We start from the raw sequence: 18,441 nt of genomic DNA, 5'->3' as shown, positions 1-18,441 counted from the left end.
AAACCCAGGAGAGTCTGGAAACCAGGGGAAGGCATGTGAGTTGGGCTTTGATGGTTGAACAGGAGTTTGTTAGGCCAGTGGTCCTCAAAGTGTGGTCGCAGACTAGCAGCGTCAGCATCAGCATCTGGAAACTTGTTAGAAATGTGCAGAATCTCTAGCCTCACCCCAGATCTACTGGATGAGAAACTCTAATGGGGAGGGCCCTCCAGAAGATTCTGATGCAGCTGGAAGTTTGAGAATAACTGCCCTAGGCAGAAAATTGCCTGCACAAAATTACAAAGAGGATCAAGAAGAAGAACCGCACCCCCCCCCCCCCCCACACACACACCAGTACCATTTTCTTTACTGGAAGAGAACATTTTTAAAGACCCACCTAGTGCTCAGAGCAAATTTGTAGCAAATTTGCTCCCCTTCCCCATATCATCACCCCCATCCCCCACATCCCTGTTTAGAAACCTTCTACTAATTTATCATGGCTCTTTGGAGGGGAGGAATGCCCCCATTTCACCGGACGGAGGGAATGCCGAGCACCAGGCATGCCAGACATTCCACTGCTAAAAAAAGGGGGGTGGTAGTCCAGGGTTAGCTTGACTGGGCCATACACGCTGAAACTCCTGAGATAGAAAGCTTATTCCACCCAACAGTTTCCAATTCTTCCTCTAGGTTTTCCCAGGAGAATTCCACCCTCTTCCATTTTGGGGAGAAGAAGTTAAAATTAGGGCCAGCCCTGCAGGACTGGCATGCCAGATGCGGGGAGGCTGTCCCCATTAATAAGCTGGTTCCCACCGCGGATGGGCGGAGCAGGTCGTCTCCAGTCCCATTCCAGCCTAGGGGCTCCTGGAAGGCCTGCCTCTTGCAAGTGTCTACAAGGGTTCTGATCTCAAGCTTTAAAACCCTGAGCCACGCACCGCATCCTGACCTCTCCTCTCTCCCAGCCAGTCCTGGCTGGCTTTTCAAAAGTGTGCAGTTGTCTCCTCCCCGCCCAGCCCTATCCTCGCCCAGGACCAGCTGTGCGGTGGGCCGGCTTCACTTGGGACGCGAGCAGCCCCGCGGCAGCAGCCGAGCGAGCGGCGCTCTCCATTCAGGCTCCCTCAGCTTTCCGCTTGGATCCGGGAGCCGCTTTGCAAAGTTGGGCAGCTCCTAGTGCACACTTGGCCTCTCCACTTCTCCCTCCCCGCGTTCCCGGCGCCCCCGCCTCCCACGCTCCCTTCCACCAGGAGCAGCCGGTCCCAGCTAGCTGGCAGCGTGTACCCCTTTCCGGTTCTACTCCCTGAAGCGCGACAATGCTGTTAAGGGGCGTCCTCCTGGCAGTGCAAGGTAAGGCCTGGACACGGGGGTACCCCCGGGGGGCGCTCTGGTGACCCCCTCCCGCTCCTGCAGCCCGGTGGCCTGCCAGAGTGGCCGTCCTGGGTTGGACCATCCGAGGGCGCCTCCCGATTTCTCTCCACAGCCGCTAACTTCCCTCCCCAAGCCACGCCTGGGGTGGCGATGGGGTGGGCGTGGGGTCGTGCAGTGGAAGCGCCCGGGGACGGGAAGAGAGGGGGACAGCAGTGCATCTCTCTTCGCCCCCCGCCCTCCTCCCCCCCACTCTCCTCCCCCCCCCCTTTCACCAGGTAGTCCCCTGGGGCGCCCCGAGTTGCTGCCAAGGCTCCCGGTGCGAGCCTAAGGGAAACTCGCTTTGTGCCCGCAGCCCTGCAGCTGGCTGGGGCGCTGGACCTGCCTACTGGGTCCTGTGCCTTTGAGGAGAGCACCTGTGGCTTCGACTCGGTGTTCGCGTTCCTGCCGTGGATTTTAAATGAGGAAGGTAAGGGGCTCAGTGCACGGGCGCCCGAGGTGAACTTCCCTCCTGCTGGCTGGCTCTTTCACGTGGGTAATGTTATCTTGGAGTTAAATCCCCTCCGGAGGAAAAGTGTGAGTCATGGATCCTCCTTCTAACCCTCAGCTGTGCTGCCTGGATGGCCAAGGGAGAAAGGGGGCGGGGAAGGGGGGGGGGGTCCTTTGTTTACCTGGGCTGTGGGAAGAAGCTCTGAGATTTTCCCCCTCCCCCCAGTGCTCCTGAGTGGAAGAGAGAAAAGAGGCACAGCTCCTGAATGTCGTCAGCCTCTCTTGTCCTCAGTAGACACCTTTGTAAGTTGAGAAAGTTGGATGGGGAGAGTTCTCTTCCCACTCAGTAGAAATGGTTCCGTGATTCTGTGATGGAACCTCAGTCCTGAAAGCTCACATTTATGTTGTGCTTGACAGCTTTTTGTTGCCTGACTTCATCTTCGTACTGTTGTTGTACTTAGAATCCAGCACTTGGCAAAGGAGGAGACCGAGTCCATGACCGTATGCCTGAGGTCACTCAGCTGCCTGGCCTTGGTCATTGTCTCACCACTACGCACCATCTGGGTTCTAGTGACAAAGTTTAAATGTGGAGTTTTCGGATGTATCTTCTTACCCTTCATTATATAGTGAAAAATAAGCAGTTCTTCAGTGTCCAACAGCAGGCACTGGGCGTCCCGCCTCCTTTCCTTTCTCACTCACTTGTGTCACCCCATTTAGAAGCCTGATGCCCCAGGCCATCTGGACTGGGAAATAACCTCCTTTAAAATACCCTGCAACAGAAAGGAGATCTGCTAACCTCCTTCCCCTCCCACAACTGAGGACAACTCCTCAGGCCCCCAAGTCATCTAGGCTGGCTCCCTGGAGGAGGGGGGAGCCCAGAACCGCTGGTTAGGAACTATGAACTATCACCACAACTCACTTTGCCCCAGGCTTCTGTCTGGGGGCTTGCACACATTAGCTTCTCTGACCCTCCCAGGTAGGAGATGTCAGCCCTATCTTACAGAGGAGGGAATCTCAGCCTTAGAATATTCAAATGGCTGGCCCCTGTCACTTGGTGTCACTGAGTGGCTAGCTCTGAGCTGTCTAGTTAGGGGCGGAAGCAGGAGGGAACTAGCTCAGTGTAATCTTTATTTAGTGTCAACAATCGCCATGTGCTGACTATTGCAGTTTACTTAGGGGTAGCTGGGAAAAAGCAATTCCTGATTTATTATCTGAGGGATTCCTACCTTGCTAATGGCCTTAGGAAAGTCTCTTTCTTCTCACCACCCCGTCCTTTTCCCTGTTCTTGTTGCATGTGAAGCATTTTGAGACATGGCCTGACAGAGGGTACGTGACTGGCTTTGGAGCACTTTCTTGTCTAGCACAGTGCTTCTCAAACTTTAGCTGCATCGATTTCCCTGGTGAGCGTGTTAAGATACAGATTGCTGGGCCCCATCCCCTGAGTTTCAGATTTGGTGAGTCTGGGGTCAGGCCTGAGAATCTGCATTCCTACCAAGCTCCCAGGTGATGCTGCTGGTCTGGGGCTCACACTTTGAGAACCACAGACCTTCACAATGTGTGTTCACACACATACACACACACACCCCTCTGCTGGTGGCCCTGGGCTGGGCTGGGACTAGGACAAAGGGGCCACTTGCATGACCCTGAGAGTGAAAACTCCTTAAATCTTGTGGCCTTGACACCTCTCTTGCCTCCCCCTAGTCCTGGCTCTGAGAAAAGGGAGTCACCATCACCGCTGAGCCCCCACTGCCAGTCCTCTGTCAGGACAGTGGCCTCGCACAGCCCACTCCTGGGTCAGTGGGCCTGCCACAGCCTGCTGAACTCAGCCGCCTCCCAGACCCACAGGAAGTGCTCTCTGCTGAGCTGGCACCTCTGCAGCAGTGGCAGTTAAACCAGTGCTCCTTCAGGGAAAACAGGAAGATGCTTATAGGAAAAGGTGATTATGGTTTAACAGTATAATGAAGGCACTGTTGCTTTCCTTTTTGCTTTCTTTCTAACTTCTAACAGCCACTGCTCTCTGGCTCAGGAATGGGACTACTGGCTGGGCAAAGTTAATTCACTCTCCCCTGAGTGCTCCAGGCGGAGCAGGCAGGTTAGGCTTCCGTTGTTACAGACGGAGTTTTTCAAAGGCCAGAACTTGGACGTAACAGTCCACACCAGAGGGGCAGTGAGGTAGGTGTGTGCCAGCTGCTGTGGTTGCCTGCTGAGAAGCCATCGCTAAGAATTTCCGTTGTAAACCCATTTCTAGGTTGGTAAATTAAAGATAATAAAATTGTCCCAGGCTGAATTTTGGCAAGCTGCTCACAAGCCTTTCTGCAAATGTACTTCATTTTGCTGCAGAAAACCTTGGAAACTGGTTCCATCCACCTCCATGTGTTGGATCCACCATAGAAAGTCGTAGGTTTCAGGGACTTTTGCCCACAAGTCTTTGGAACACAAATGTCACTTTCTGTATGTCCTTGGCCACTAGGTTAATTTACAGTGGAGAGAACAATGCTAGAGCCCAGGGAGGGGAGTTCGGTAACGACAAAAATCTGCCAATTAGATTTTCATCACAGGAGATTCAAATCTGGGGAGAGTTGTCTCAGAATATCTCCCCAGCTGCCCTAAATTGTTTTTGAGGTCCACTCTTTTGGTTTATTTTGAGTGTTAGGTCTCTAAGCATCTTCAATGACAATTCCAGTGTCCCTAGTTCATGGCCGTTTTGAAATATGCTTCATCTCTACTAGGCACAGAATAGGTGAGTTTGGACATGGCAGTGTGTTGGCTAGGGTTGTGTCCACAACGAAGGGCACCCCCAGGGACCAGGTGGCACCAGGGCAGGTGACCGGACCGGGGCTGCAACCTAGCCTGGTCTACTTTCTGGTTTCACCAATAGCTGCCTTGTTTTTATGATTTCCCTCTATGTTTTTGTAGAATATTTTCATGTTCCCCAGCTTGTCAAGGAAGGTGAGGTTCTATCAGATGCAAATTTGAACTCGCTTCTAAGTTTCAGGTTTGAATTAAATCCACACAAGAAGAGGTCTATTTTACCTTATAAAAATCTTCTTTATTCATTCATTTGTCCTCTGAAATCTTTTTCTTTATTCATTTGCAGTTCAGAGAATACTGGAACCCCTTTGAACAGTGGTTCTTAGCTGAAATCCAGACTGTTGGTACCATTTCCCCAGTGCTAGTGTGGGGGCAGGAGCCCACCGCTGAGGAGCTTGGAGACCGTGAAGTTGGCCTCTCTTCGGAAGAGTCACAATTCAAATTAGTCATCGGGTGGATTTTGGCTGCACTCTAAGTTTTGGACATTTTGGCTTGGCACATTTAACCTAACTCCATTGTAGAAACTGAGGAAGGGAGGAGGAAAATCCAAATCCAGGTATTCCTCCTTAATTAGAAGTCTGGACCACTAAGCCGCTTGGGAGCGGAAGATAGATGTGGAAATGTATCAGGTTAAGAGGAGGTAAAAAGGAAATTCAAAGTGCTTGCTGTAGGGAAGGCGTTTTTTTCCTACAACAATAGGGGTCAGGATTTGAGAAATTGCCTAACACAGGCAGTTTGGATGGTATTTGCACCTTGGAGCAAGTGATGGAATCTGAGGCAGGGCAGCCAACTAGAGGTGTGGCACAACCAAGGGACGGGGGTGGGGGAGATGGTAGACTAGCATTCTAAGTGTATGTGTGTGTCTCTTTCTGACACCCCTTTCTTCACCCAGACCCCTTCCTTTTCTCTTAAGGACACTTTCGGACACTTGGCCATCTGGGTTTCAGTTCTGCACTCAGTCATGTGCCAATTATTATTAATAGTGGTAAATTTTGCCTGATATTTCTTGAGGCCCAGCTAGAGCCAAAAGTCTGGCCAGGATCCCAAGGGGCTTTCCTGGGAGAAGAGGACCAGTCCTTGCATCCTGTGGATTGCAACTCTTTTCCCGGTGGGGGGCTGACTCAGCATCCCCGCCCCCGCCCCGACATCAGCAGTTCATCAGGCAGTTCCTGCCCCGTGGGCCTGCTTGAACCTGCATCACCTCTGCTTGCTGGGCTCTTGGTGTTCTCTTAGCAGAAACACAGCCCCCACTTCGTTAAGAGGTTGGAGAGCAGCATGGATCCGGGTTGTTCCTTGGCTGCCTCTCAGAGAGCTGGTCGACCCCAGGAATTGGCGAAGTTTTACCTACCGTATCATATGGCATTTCCCGGGGCTGCCCTGGCTATTCCTGCTGTCAGGTTGAGTGTGGCTATCATGCACTGTGCCTGAGCACAGCATTGGTTCCACCCCAGCTCTGCCTGGGATCCTAGATCCTAGAGCTGGGCCTTAGAAGTCACCCAGTACAACCTCCTTATTTTACAGAGGAGCACACCTGGACCCAGACAGGCTATGGTCATGGTCACAGACCAAGAGTGGCAGCCCCAGGCAGGGCCTCATTTCCTCGCCTCTCCACCTGTTCTTCCCTCCAGGACTGCTGCCTCTTCTAGCATCCCTTTCTCCACTGGGTCCTGGACCCTGGACCTTGAGTGTGTTAATTAGACTCTATAACATGTTGGAAACGCTTCCTCAGAGATGTAATTATATTTCATCTGCGTGGAAGAACATGGTTCCCAAGGTACAGTCTTTAGGCTTACCAACCCACAAACCACTACATTTTATGTCACACAGTGCATTTATTCACTCTTTCAGATATGTAGCAATCCCTCCTGCCTGCAATCTGCAGCATCTAGAAAAGGGCTTGGCACATAGTAAATGCTCAATAAATATTTGTCGAATGAACGAATTTGTTGAATGAATGAATCCAGTATTGGATGATTAAAGGGTCCTTATGCATTTTCCTGTGTGCCTCTGGTTCATTCTGCCCTCTCAAAGGTGGTTGCGTATCTTGAGAAGCAACGTAAGCCTAGTGGTTAATACGAACTCTGGAACTGAACAGCTTGGATTAGGATCCTGGCTCTGCCTTTTCGAGCTGTGTGGCCTTGGGCAAGTTATTTAACTCTCTGTGTCTCAGTTTCCTCTACTGTAAAATGAAGATAATAAAAGTAGCTATGTCATAAGATTGTTGTGAAGATTAAATATGTGAATACATTTAACATGTAATGAGCACTTTGTACATGTAATCTGTTATTATTCTTACTCTTACTATTACTAGATTTGTATTTAATCAATCATGATGTCTTCTAATTCAGAAGAACATGACTTTCTAACATAACTTCTGGGGAGCTCAGGAGATTGTCGTTTTCTCTTTTTTCCTCCTCAAAGTCCCAGTACATAGTTGTGTATGTCATTTTCTTTTGATTATAGTTTTGCCATTTGTTCTTCATTCCAACCAGAGGAAGAACTTTCTTTTTCTTTTGTTTGGCTCTATATTAAGCGTTGGCGAGCCTCTTGGCCATCTAACTTTTGTGTGGCTGAATAAGGTGTGGAAGGAAAGTAATAAGACTGAATTTCACATTTGGCTTATAGTCTCTCCCAATGACTTAGACTTTTTTCTCTATAAATTCTTGACTTTTGTCAGGAGTGCTTTGCTCCCTGCCTCATCACTCTCCCACCCTAGCCTGCTCTTCCCTACCTATCTGTTCCACAGAGCTGGTGATTGAGCGCCCATCACACTCCCTGGTGCTAGTGCCTTCTATAAGACCCCTAGCCAAACTGATCTCTCATCCCCTAAGTTTTTGGGTAGGTCCCTAACCCTTGGCCTCCCTGTCAATCACTCTGGGGTCTTGGGTTCTCTTGCCTGGCCCCTTCATTTGGGACTTAACCTTCCCGGACTGGTAACATCTACCTTCTCTTCCCTGCCTTGACTGACCTCTCTGGATGTAGGCTCTGTCTGGCCAACCTCCTTCCTATCAAGGCCAACACCCAGTCTGGGTTCCTCCCTTCTCAAATTAGACTTACTGAATGGGAGGTTGCTACCCAGCTCCTGGCCTGATCCCCAACAAGATGCCTGGTGATTTTTAGGATGCTTCCCTTCTCATAATTGCAGAAGTTGGCTATGGTCACAATGTGTTGGAAGGAAAAAATAATTTCTTGTCATAGGCCTTTCTGCTTTCATTGCCACCTTCAAATCTCTGAGCATACAGTCACCATGTTTGTGACTTGCATCTTGGGATATAGTATTTATAAAAAATCCTGGTTCTTAAAATAGCAGAACCCCTTTGGTAGGTCACCCCAGCAGTAGTCCTACTTCTGTCTCTTATTAAACAATATTTGATGTCTAAGAATTTGAATGAAACCTATTTACGTTAATAGAAGTGATGGGCATCATGATAAATAAGGCCAGCAGGTAGTTGAACGGGTCTTGAGCATCTTGGCTGGTCAACCCTGATTTTCACGTCTGCTAATTACCCCACCACTCTCCCTCAATTTTCTTATGTTTGTCTTAATCAACTCAATCATATAAACGTATTCATGTATTCAAGTCTAGGTTCTTGGAGTGTTTAATTATGTATCTGTATATCTGTGCCTGTATATTTATGTGTAAATAATACCTTCAGGAAGAAGGTAGTGTATAACACAGAACAGGTTGCTAGTGATAAATGAGGAAGTTATTTAAGAGCAAGGAACTTTCACAGTATATCAGAAATTTCTGTCATATTCATTAGTCCGCACCTAATTAAGCAAAGCATAATGTCATACCTAATATCAGCTAAGCATTCCCGACAAAGGTAAGAATTTCTAGAGAAATTCTCTTACCAATATCTTAGGCCAATGGATCTCAACCCTGACTGGACATTAAAATCACCTAAAAATTTCTTCAAAAATAGCCATGTCCAGGGCCAGCCCTGGTGGCTTAGTGGTTAAGTTTGGCACGCTTTGCTTTGGCACCCTGGGTTCGGTTTCTGGGTATGGACCTACACCACTCATTGGTGGCCACACTGTGGTGGCAGCTCACATACAAAAAGAGGAAGATTGGCAACAAATGTTAGTTGAGAGCAAATCTTCCTCAGCAAAAAGTAAAATAAAATTTAAAAAATAGCCATATCCAGGCCCTACCACAAGAGATTCTGATTTATTTGGCCAGAAATGGGGCCAGACTTGGCACTGTTAACAAACACACACATACGCTAACAAGTGAATAAACTCCCCAGGTGATTCCAATATGCAGCCAGGGTTGGGGACAGTGCATTAGAAGACCGCCAGCACCCCCACCCCCCCACCCCCTACCCAGATGTAAGAAAGTAGGCATGCCATCTTGTTAAGAATGCTTTGATCATGACCAGTTGCCCACAAGATAGGTGCAAACTGCCTCGCTTGGCACTCAGGGTCCTTCATGATTTGCCCCAAATTATATTTCTCTTCTTCCCTCCCGTTAATCCTTGATGTGCTGCTCATTCAACATGCCCTTTAATTTCTTGCCTCCTTGCTCTGTTTGCACTATTGTCTGCACCTCCATTATCCTGCTTTTTTTATTCCCCTGCCCCATCCTGGCCTTTTTAAATCCTCTCCCTGCTTTAAGGTCTGGCTCTTCCTTGGAACATTCCCTGAGTTTCCCAGGTAAATGAATGTCTCCCTTCCCTCCCTTCTGCCCCTTGCCTTGGCTCTCTTCACTTTCCACCTTGTAAATCTGCGCCTTAGTATCTCCTTATTGGAGTCCACACCCCTTCACCTCATCAGAGTGGTACATCTTTGAGAACAGGGCTCACATCCTCCCTATTTGTCACAACCCCTGACAAACAGAATGTGGTATCAACAAACACTTTGAATTTAACCAATCTCCAAAGCCCTTATTGAGGTTGATGGAAAAAACAGAAAACCTTTGACATTTTTCCTATGGTGAAAGAGGTTGTGCTTAACCGTCCTTCCTACCAGAGCACCTCGACGACTTTGGAGGCTTCTGTTGTAATTTCCAGATAGAACAGCGAGGCAGTATTTCAGCTCGCCTCACCAAGACATGGTCTGTTTCTTCCCTGACATACCAACAGACAAATAGCCCTTGGATTATTTAGTCATCAGGGCTGCTCGAGCCCCTTGATCGTCTGCCATCACAAACAATCCAAGTGCGACCTTGAGAGTGACACGGCTTGGTCTGAAAAGTATTTTTGGCAAAAGATTATCGGACTTTGAACTAGCTTTTGAGAGCTGTTGTTTCTAAGGAACCTGAGTGTGAGACGTCAGTAGTACCCACCTTGATGGGTAAAGGAAGGTGGAGATATTTGTCTGCTCCTAGAAGAAAGCTCTTGCCTCGTGGTGTGACTAACGGAGAAACCAAAGAATGAGGTTTCTGATTCAGTGAGATCTGCCAGAATATTTGCTTTCTCTACTTTGTGAGACATTTCTGTGTGTTTTAGGGGATTCTGAGGTTAAGAATAAGATAATAAAACAAAGTAAGTGGTACCATACCATAACTTCATAGTCTTATATGAATGAATCATATATTTTACAGAAAAAGCTAGAGAATCTTCATTCTATCCACAAGCATGTGAGTGCCCACCATCCTTCAAGCACTATATTTGTAGTTGGAGTACGTAGGGAACAGGGAGTACATACGTGGTCGTGGTCCCTGCCCTCTGGCAGCTGGAGACCAATAGGAGGAAACGCGAATCTGTAATTATGGGAGAGAGCAAATGGAATTATATACTAGTCAAGGATCTTCATTGCAAACAGCATAAGTTGGCTGTTTGAGCAGAAAAGGAGTTTATTGGAAAGGCATCAGTTAGCTCTCAATCAGCAGAAACTCTAGAGAGCTGTATTTGGGCAAGAAGAAAGAGATGCAGAGTGTAGGCAAGATCCTTCTGGGGGAACCATTTGTGTGACTTTGCCACTGGACATTTGTTACTGCTCTGCTGAACCCGTCTGTTCACTATCCTGTAGACAATGAGTCATGATGTGGCCTGCGGTCCAGTCCAATAACTGTGAGGAGGGTCAATTTGAGAGAGAGAGACCCCCGGGGAGGTTAGTCAGGGACAATCGAGTGGTCCAGCTGAGAGATGATGAGGGCTTGAAATAGGATAGGGGGATAAGGGTGAAAGGGGGGGACTAAATAAAACATGATAAAGGGGACTAAGTTGGCAGACTTGATGATTGATTGGGTGGGCATGATGAATCAGAGGGACAGTGACTCCCAAATTTCTAGTTTGGTCACCTGTTTGTTTGGTGATGCCAAGAGTTGAGAGAATTTCAAAGAGAATATGATGTTAGGGGAGAAGAAGATGTATTCAGTTCTGAGTTCCCTAGGAAACATCCAGGTAGAAGTGGTCAGCAGGTCTTTGATGTAAGAATCTGAAGGTCAGGTACAGTCCGGCCAGTACTATGGCTGTGGGAATCTTCAGCATTAAGATAGTGGTTGAAATCTTGGGCAGAGATAAGATCCCCCAAGGAGAATGTATGAAGTGATAACAGCAGGAGCCTGAGGATGGAGCCTTAAATTCATGTTTACCGATTAGATACAGGAAGGGGGTGGCGGAATGAAAGAAACAGAGGGAACTGGACGTGTTTGAGGAGAATTAGGAAAGTGCGGGGCCACAGAAGCCAGAGGAGTTGGGTGTTCCAGTAGGAGGCTGTGATCAATAGGATCCAGGTCAGCAGAGAGGTGGGCCCAGTATGATTTGTCTGTTGGAAATGGCAATTAGGTGCCTGAATGTATGCGGTCCTTGTGGAATGGTGAGGGCAGAACCAGACTGCCCTGGTGGAAGAATGAAGGGGAAGTGTCTACAGTTAGCAGAGAATTCTCAGGAAAGAAGTTTGGATGTTCTCTTTCTCAGAGAGAAGTTCAACCATACCTACAAAGAAACTTGAGATGAAAGATTTTTTGTTTTGCTTTGTTTTTTAAGATGGGGAGACGAGCTTGTTTATGGAGCCAGAGGAAGGGCCCAGTAAAGAAGGTAGATTCAGGAGAGTGGGGGTCTCCTCATTAGCTCTGCCATAGACCCGATTTCCACAGTGACAGTTCAGAAACCTTAAGAACATACACATTTCTTTGGCCCACATAACCCAAGAGCCCTCCACCGAGTGGAAAAATAACACTTGAGTGTCGACTTCAAAATGTGTGGAATTTTAGTCCTACTCTAAATGCGGAAGACGTAGGAGATTGGGCCCGATCTGTGGTAATTATGATGCATCCTGCAACTTCCTTATTGAAAAGCAAAACCAAACTTTTTGTAAGCTACAAGAGAATGTTTTGGGTATAAGAAAACTTTAATGGTGTGGCGTATTCTATTTCTGTTCTAGGAGTAGTTGCCAATGAGAAGTGTGGAGTGAAACCTAATAAAACATTTACACAGTAGCTCCCTATGCAGCCAGGTTCTGTGGTCCATAGGTAGCATTTCTTGGTGTACGCCAAGTACATTTATTGTGGTTGTCTCTAACCTTCACAACAATCCTAGCAGGTGGTTATTATCAGCATTTTGTAGATGAGGAAGTGTGAGACTCAGAGAGATTAAGATAAAAGGCAATACAGTTAGAGAGTCAAGATGGACACAAGCCCACCTGGTTCCAAAGACTTGAGCTTCGTTTGGCCCTACGCCCTGTCCCATCTGTGAGTAGGATGATGCCATTGTATTTCCAGGGGTCAGGACCAAGGAAGACACACCTGGAGGATTTACGCTTCTCTAGAGATGGTGGGAACCCCCTGCGAAATATTGATGGTGTTCCAGCCTTCCAACTCCTTCCCCTGAGTTCTAAGCCTCAGCTATGACAAGAGTGCCTGCCATGCAGTAGTAGCCTTTGCAATCAAGGAGGCATCAAGCCGAGATAGGGAAATGTAATTTTACTTATTTTTTCCAAAACAGATTAGTTTGGTCTTGGAACCATTTGAAGGATTCTCTTCTCCATCCTCGGCATAATCTTGGCAGAAAACTTCAGGGAAAATTTACAGCTTGACCTAAAATACTTTGGCAGTCTTAAGGAATACTCCTAAACTTTGAATTCATCCCTTCCTACTGTGAACGAATTGAAAGAGTACAAGATAAATGTTTTTGCAAGTCAGTTACCCTCCTAGATAAGCAGTTTGGTACTTCTTCCTTCTATTACTCTTAACAGAATGGCAATGTTGCTATACAGCAATGTGATATATAAGTTCGCTCTATGCTTAGAGAAATTTCCATTCCTTATTTGAAAAACTTTTGCCTCGCTGCCAAGGAGAGCTGAAGTGTTATTTGGGGCCGTACTTATAATGAAGATGACTTTAATATGCTCTCACTTCACTGAGAAACTTCCTTCTTTGCTTACCAATATTTTATGACTAAGACCATTTCGTCTGGAACTAAAGTTTTCTTTTTTAAGTTTCTACAGATTTCTTCTATTTTTGTAAAAACTTTATTAAAAATTGGTAATAGACTATAGAATTTTCCTTTGAAGTGTGTTTTGACCCTGCCCATTTTAAAATATAAGCGTTATGGAAACCCTTTGGTTTTCCATTACAAATCCTAAAAATTGGAAATAAGCATCTGAAATCACACTGTTTCTGAAAACTTTTTTCCTTTTCTACAAATTCTGATGAGGAAAATATGAGTTAAATAGTATCTGTTTTTTTAAGAATCAGCACTGAAGAGCAGACCCTTTTGAACTCACATTTGATACTTAGGAATAACTGAAAAAAACCTAAGATATCCTAGGTTATATATTAGCCCTGCAGACTTTCATCTTTGTTGTCAACATAAAATAGTCAACAAACTACCTACACATGATTCTCTACTGAATATTGTAAAATAAAAGTGATGTCACAGATAACATATCTAAAGATGTATAGTATTGGCATGAGGCATGATTTTTTTTTTTTTTTTTTTGGTGAAGTAGATTGGCCCTGAGCTAACATCTGTTGCCAATCTTCCTCTTTTTGCTTGAGGACGATTGTTCCTGAGCTAACATCTGTGCCAATCTTCCTCCATTTTGTATGTAGGATGCTGCCACAGCATGGCTTGATGAGCAATGTGTAGGTCCATGCCCAGGATCTGAATCCAAGAACTCTGGGCCACTGAAGCAGAGCACACAAACTTAACCACTATGCCACCAGGCCAGCCCCATGGCATGATTCATTTTTAATCTTGGGCTTGTGGACCAGAACTTAATTTGCTTTCCGTACACAGGTGCTTTTAAAGAGTGTTGAATTCAAAAGGAAACGCTGGTAGCTGTAGATCATATGTCCCAGGTAGACCACCCCCCATTTAAAGAACAATAATTACCAACAATGGTATGTTCAAGTTTGATCCAGCGGCCCTCGCATCTGTCAAGCATGCTCTTAAACAACTTTTGAGGGAAGATGCAGGTGACTTATTTGTGTAACAGCTGAAATTGGACAGCTCAGTTGCTAGGAAAGTTTTTCTGTCCCTCAGATGTCCCTTAAGCCTCTCACCTTTCCACAACTCAGCAACTCACAATAAAAATTGCTGGAAGATGAAAAGGGTGTGAAACGGTTTGTGTTTTTAATTAACTCCGTTTGGTTGTGATTTTGGTTATCAAGAAGTCATTCATAATCTTGTGACTATATTCCTATCATAAAATAAGTTTTGACACATTTATGAATGATCTCTTGCTGAGCAGAATATTAGCCTTGTAGTCTAGGAATTCTTAGAAAATTAATGGGTCTTGGAAAAATAGATAATATTCACCATCCCTCTATCCAAATGTGCAGTGAATCACGGTCATGCACAAAGACACTGCATTTGAGACTCAAATCGTTTAAGAACTTTTCCTTGGAAACATTTGACGGACAAAGCATGGTGAACTGCGGAAATTCAGCGTTTCAGTTTCACTTTGGCTCCATCGCCAACCATGAGGTGCACTATAGAATGACTTGCTGTCAAGTACCCTCAGCTGGAAGTTGAGGAGGATGCCTGGCATATTTTATTTAAATATGTTGAGAATGGACATATCAGTGATCATTTTTTACGTCCATCCTTAGATCTCGTTTCCGGGTTGCTAGAACAAACTCAAAAGACCAAGGTTGCATTTGCAGACGTTTCCTGAGTACTAAGAGTGTTGGCACTGAGCCAGAAGACTCAGTAGGTTATTGAATGATAACAGTGATTGTATCTAGCATTTATTGGGTAATTAATGTATGCTAAGCACTGTGCTAGGTGCCTTGCATATGGAATCTCATTGAATTCTTACAGTGACCAAATGAGGAAGATACTCATTACAGATGAGGAAACTGGGGTTTAGAGATTTTTTTAACCTTCCCAAAGTCACAGAGCAAGTAATTGATGGAGCCTGGATTTTAACCTGTTTGTCTCCAAAGACTAAGAAAATAACGACTCTGCTATTTCAATTCTCTTTTCCCATTCTCCCTTAACATGGGGTCTCAAAGGATTTTTGTGATAGACATAATCGTGGTTATGATAATAGCTAACCCTTACGGAGTGACTTCTCTCGTCTATATACTGTTCTGTGTGTTTGGTGTTATTAACTAATTTAATACTCCCAACAACTTAGTGAGTTGAGTCCTATTTTCATCCTCATTTTAGGGTTAAAGGAAGTGAGGCATACAGAGATAACGCAACTTGCAGGTCACAGGGATTCTAGGTGGCAGGGCTGTATTTTTTAACAGGTTTTTTGGCTCCAGTCTGTGTTCTGTGAAGGATATAGCAATTGTAATATTTGGGTTTTTTTTTCACTGCACTTTGAGCTTAAGTTCTGATGTGAATGACTAAGGGAAACATGTGAGGACATCATTTCTTCTAGATTCTTCCATACACAGGGGCCCTACCACCAAATAAGTTCTAATTTGAGGAAATTTCAAATCATTCTTTTCCTTTAGAAATGGCACAGGGCCCTGGGACAGCAGAAGAATTCCTGCCTCGTTCCAAGTTCTAAATGAGATTACTTTGGGAACTCCTACAAGAGTCTCAGACTCCAAGCGTCCCCATGACTGCCCGGCATTCTCTGGACAAACTCCAGGGTTTGTGTTCCTGGATCATCTTGATGTCTTGTTTTGAAAATGAGTCAAGTATCCTCACGCAAAAAGAAAAATGTAATATTTATCTGCTTGGGTTATGCAAAAGACTTGAGGACTCAAACCAGTAGGGATGTAAGCCGGAGACAATGAAAGTCCTTCACCCTTGGAACAAAGGCAGATGGTGAGCTCAGTCTTTCTCGTTGTCTTTTCATTCTGTAGTGGGTGAGGTCTTTGACACGTGGGATATGAACGTGCATCTCTCATCTAATTCTTTCCATGACCCAATGAGGAAGGTACGCTTTACGGACGAAGACACTGCAGTTTAGAGAGTTTGTTTTTAAGATTTCCAGAGTCTATCCCATGGGATGTGAACATGTGTTTGAAGACACCATGGAGTAATAAGGGTCCAGGGCCTGTTCTTCAGAGTGAGTACCTTTAGCTTAATTTTATTCATTTAACATTTGCCTACCTGTGCTAGGCAAGGAAGGTATCGGGGTGACTAATAAAGGTATTTCCCTCAAGGAGCTGCCAGTCTAGTAGAAGAAGTAAGATATGTGAATAGTAACTATCTCAACTACCATTGAGACCAGCGCCATGGCCAGGAAGACGTAAAAGGTCCTGGGAGTTCAGGGGTTAATGAGAGCTGGCAAGGACAGGCCAACCAGGTAAGAGGAGGCCTCTCAGTGGATGTGACCAAGAGGCTCTTTGGTCACATCAAGTGTCAGGAACAGCATGAGCCATGGAGATGGGAAAACAGGGGCCTGGTCTGGAAGAAGCATGAAATCTCTTTTGACAGGCATGTTGGATGCATGAAGCAAAAGGCCATAAATACCCTGGGTATTTGTCACTTTCCCTCAGGCCACATCCAGCATATGATAACCAGAAAGGTCTGTCTCATGTGAATCTGTAGTCCCAGTTGCTACCACTGAGAGCAGTTCTAGTCCAGGAGCTCTACACGACAACAGAACTGCCATTACCCAGGCTCAGAGAGGATGCAAAGGTTACAAGTGGTTTCTTATAGGCTGAGAGGAGCAGTGGTCAGTCACTGTTACCACTCTCCAGACCCCACAAACTGTCACTTTGGGCGGTAAATGATCGCATGATAAAACTTACTTTGTAGTTTAGCTAAAGAAAGACATATATGTCAGTCTTGAGTTTTGACTAAATAGAAATAAACTCATGAGTAGTTGGCCATGAAAGCATAGCCCTAGGCGGTTGATCAGTGATTGTGTATCTGTCTACTAAAATGCAAGGGCCTGACAGACACTGTGCTGAGAGGGTCAGTATTCAACTCTTAAATGACCAGTCACTTGCTTCTGTGGAGTGGTAATATAGTATGGAAAATTACTTGTCAATCAGACCCTCAGCCATGATATAATAATAATCAGCATTAGTTACTGTGTTGCAGATACTATGCCCATATTATCTCTAAACCTCATTATAATCTTGTATGATCTGTGTGGATATCTCCATTTTAAAGATGCAGCAACTGAGACCCGGTGAGGTGATTCAACCTGTCCCAGGTCACAACAGCCAGAGCAGGGATCAAGTCCCTGTCTTTCTGCTCCAAAGCTAGTGCCTATCCCACCATCTTGCTATTGAGTGTTCAGCACTGGGTTTGATGCTGAAGGGGCTCTCAAAGAAGTGCCCTTTGGGAGTGAATAGGATTCCAGTCTCTTACATGTTGACTATTTTGATTACCTTTTCTCCCAAACCAGCCTCTTTACCTCTTCACCTTTGCCAGGAGCTGTTCACTTTTGCCATCATCCATCGTAAACATCTCTCCCAAACTCTCTTGAGCCCAGGGATTGCTTTGTGTCCCCAGCACCTGGCTTCATCATGGTAGACATTCTGCAAGGGCTCAGTGAAGTCAATTCGACTCGTCTTCCTCCCTCCCTTCCTGTTATGCTCATGTTGTGTGATCCCCTCCCCTCCTTTCCTTTTCCCACAGGCTCACAGTCCTTTATGACTTGCTCTTCCAAGCCTAAAACTAGTTCTTTCCTTATTTATTCAGGGAACCTAGTGCCATTATCACAAAGCCGACATCACATCCCACTTCCCAAAGCTTCGTTACGGCAGAAATGGAGAGAAAGCTTCCACCACTACATTCAGTTCTTTTGGTCCTCAATCCTTGAAAAATAGATTTATTCAGATTTATTCAGAAAGATATCCTTTCTCCAGGGACAGTGGGGTGACTCATGCTCTGTTAGCTGGAAGAGATGCTAATGAGGCTAAGATCAATGGTTATGTCCCTGTGAAGCATGTGCTACGGCACCCAATACCCAATTCTCAAGATCCGTTCACTGGAGCTCAGTACCTGCTTGATTCACTCATGAATGAAATAGGTGAGGATGAGCAGCAGCGCCAGTTCTTAAGCCTGGAGCCCTCTTCCCCAGACCTTCACTCACGTAGCCATCTCTTTCTCATCATTCCAGCCTCACCTGAAATGTTACCTCCTTCCCTGAGCACCTATCCCAAGGCTGACCTCCCTCACGGTCGGTACCATATTGCTCAATTTAAATTCTCTCTAGAGCACGTTAGCTCTCTGACATTTTTCTTGTTTATTTAGTGGTGTGTTTATTGTCTGTCAACTCTTAAACTGTAAGCTTTTGAGAACAAGGAACCTGTCTCGCTTGTGTCGCTGTGGATTCTCCCATGCCCAGCACAATGTCTGCCACCTGAAAGACACTCAGTGAATATGTGATGAGTGGGTGAACACATCTTAGTCACTGTGGTGATGTTGCCTTAGAAACGTATGAAGGCCAACATGTTGTCAGGTCTTATGAAATGAGGAGAACTACTGGATGAGCCCG

The 18,441-nt window shown here is 45.8% G+C and overlaps 1 protein-coding gene across 3 annotated transcripts in view; it reads left to right on the top strand.

Moving 5' to 3' along the window:
* Positions 1-663: 663 nt before the first annotated feature.
* Positions 664-18,441, top strand: part of MAMDC2 (MAM domain containing 2) — a 148,473-nt gene continuing 130,695 nt past the window's right edge. For 2 of the 3 annotated variants that reach the window (XR_011497505.1, XM_044756647.2), the window contains exons 1-2: positions 1,029-1,317; positions 1,691-1,804. Coding sequence is in view for 2 of the 3 variants with exons in the window: in XM_044756647.2 (XP_044612582.1) it covers positions 1,284-1,317; positions 1,691-1,804 (148 nt within the window). In the remaining variant the exon portion in view is untranslated. Of the gene's footprint in view, positions 1,318-1,690; positions 1,805-18,441 lie in introns of all 3 variants that reach the window. The other variant, XM_014845994.3, reaches the window with a different exon arrangement.

The sequence above is a fragment of the Equus asinus genome, chromosome 23, assembly GCF_041296235.1.
Source record: "Equus asinus isolate D_3611 breed Donkey chromosome 23, EquAss-T2T_v2, whole genome shotgun sequence".
Classification (NCBI taxonomy): Eukaryota; Metazoa; Chordata; class Mammalia; order Perissodactyla; family Equidae; genus Equus; species Equus asinus.
Note: the sequence above shows the minus strand (reverse complement) of the source record. Positions and strands in the feature narration are given on the sequence as shown.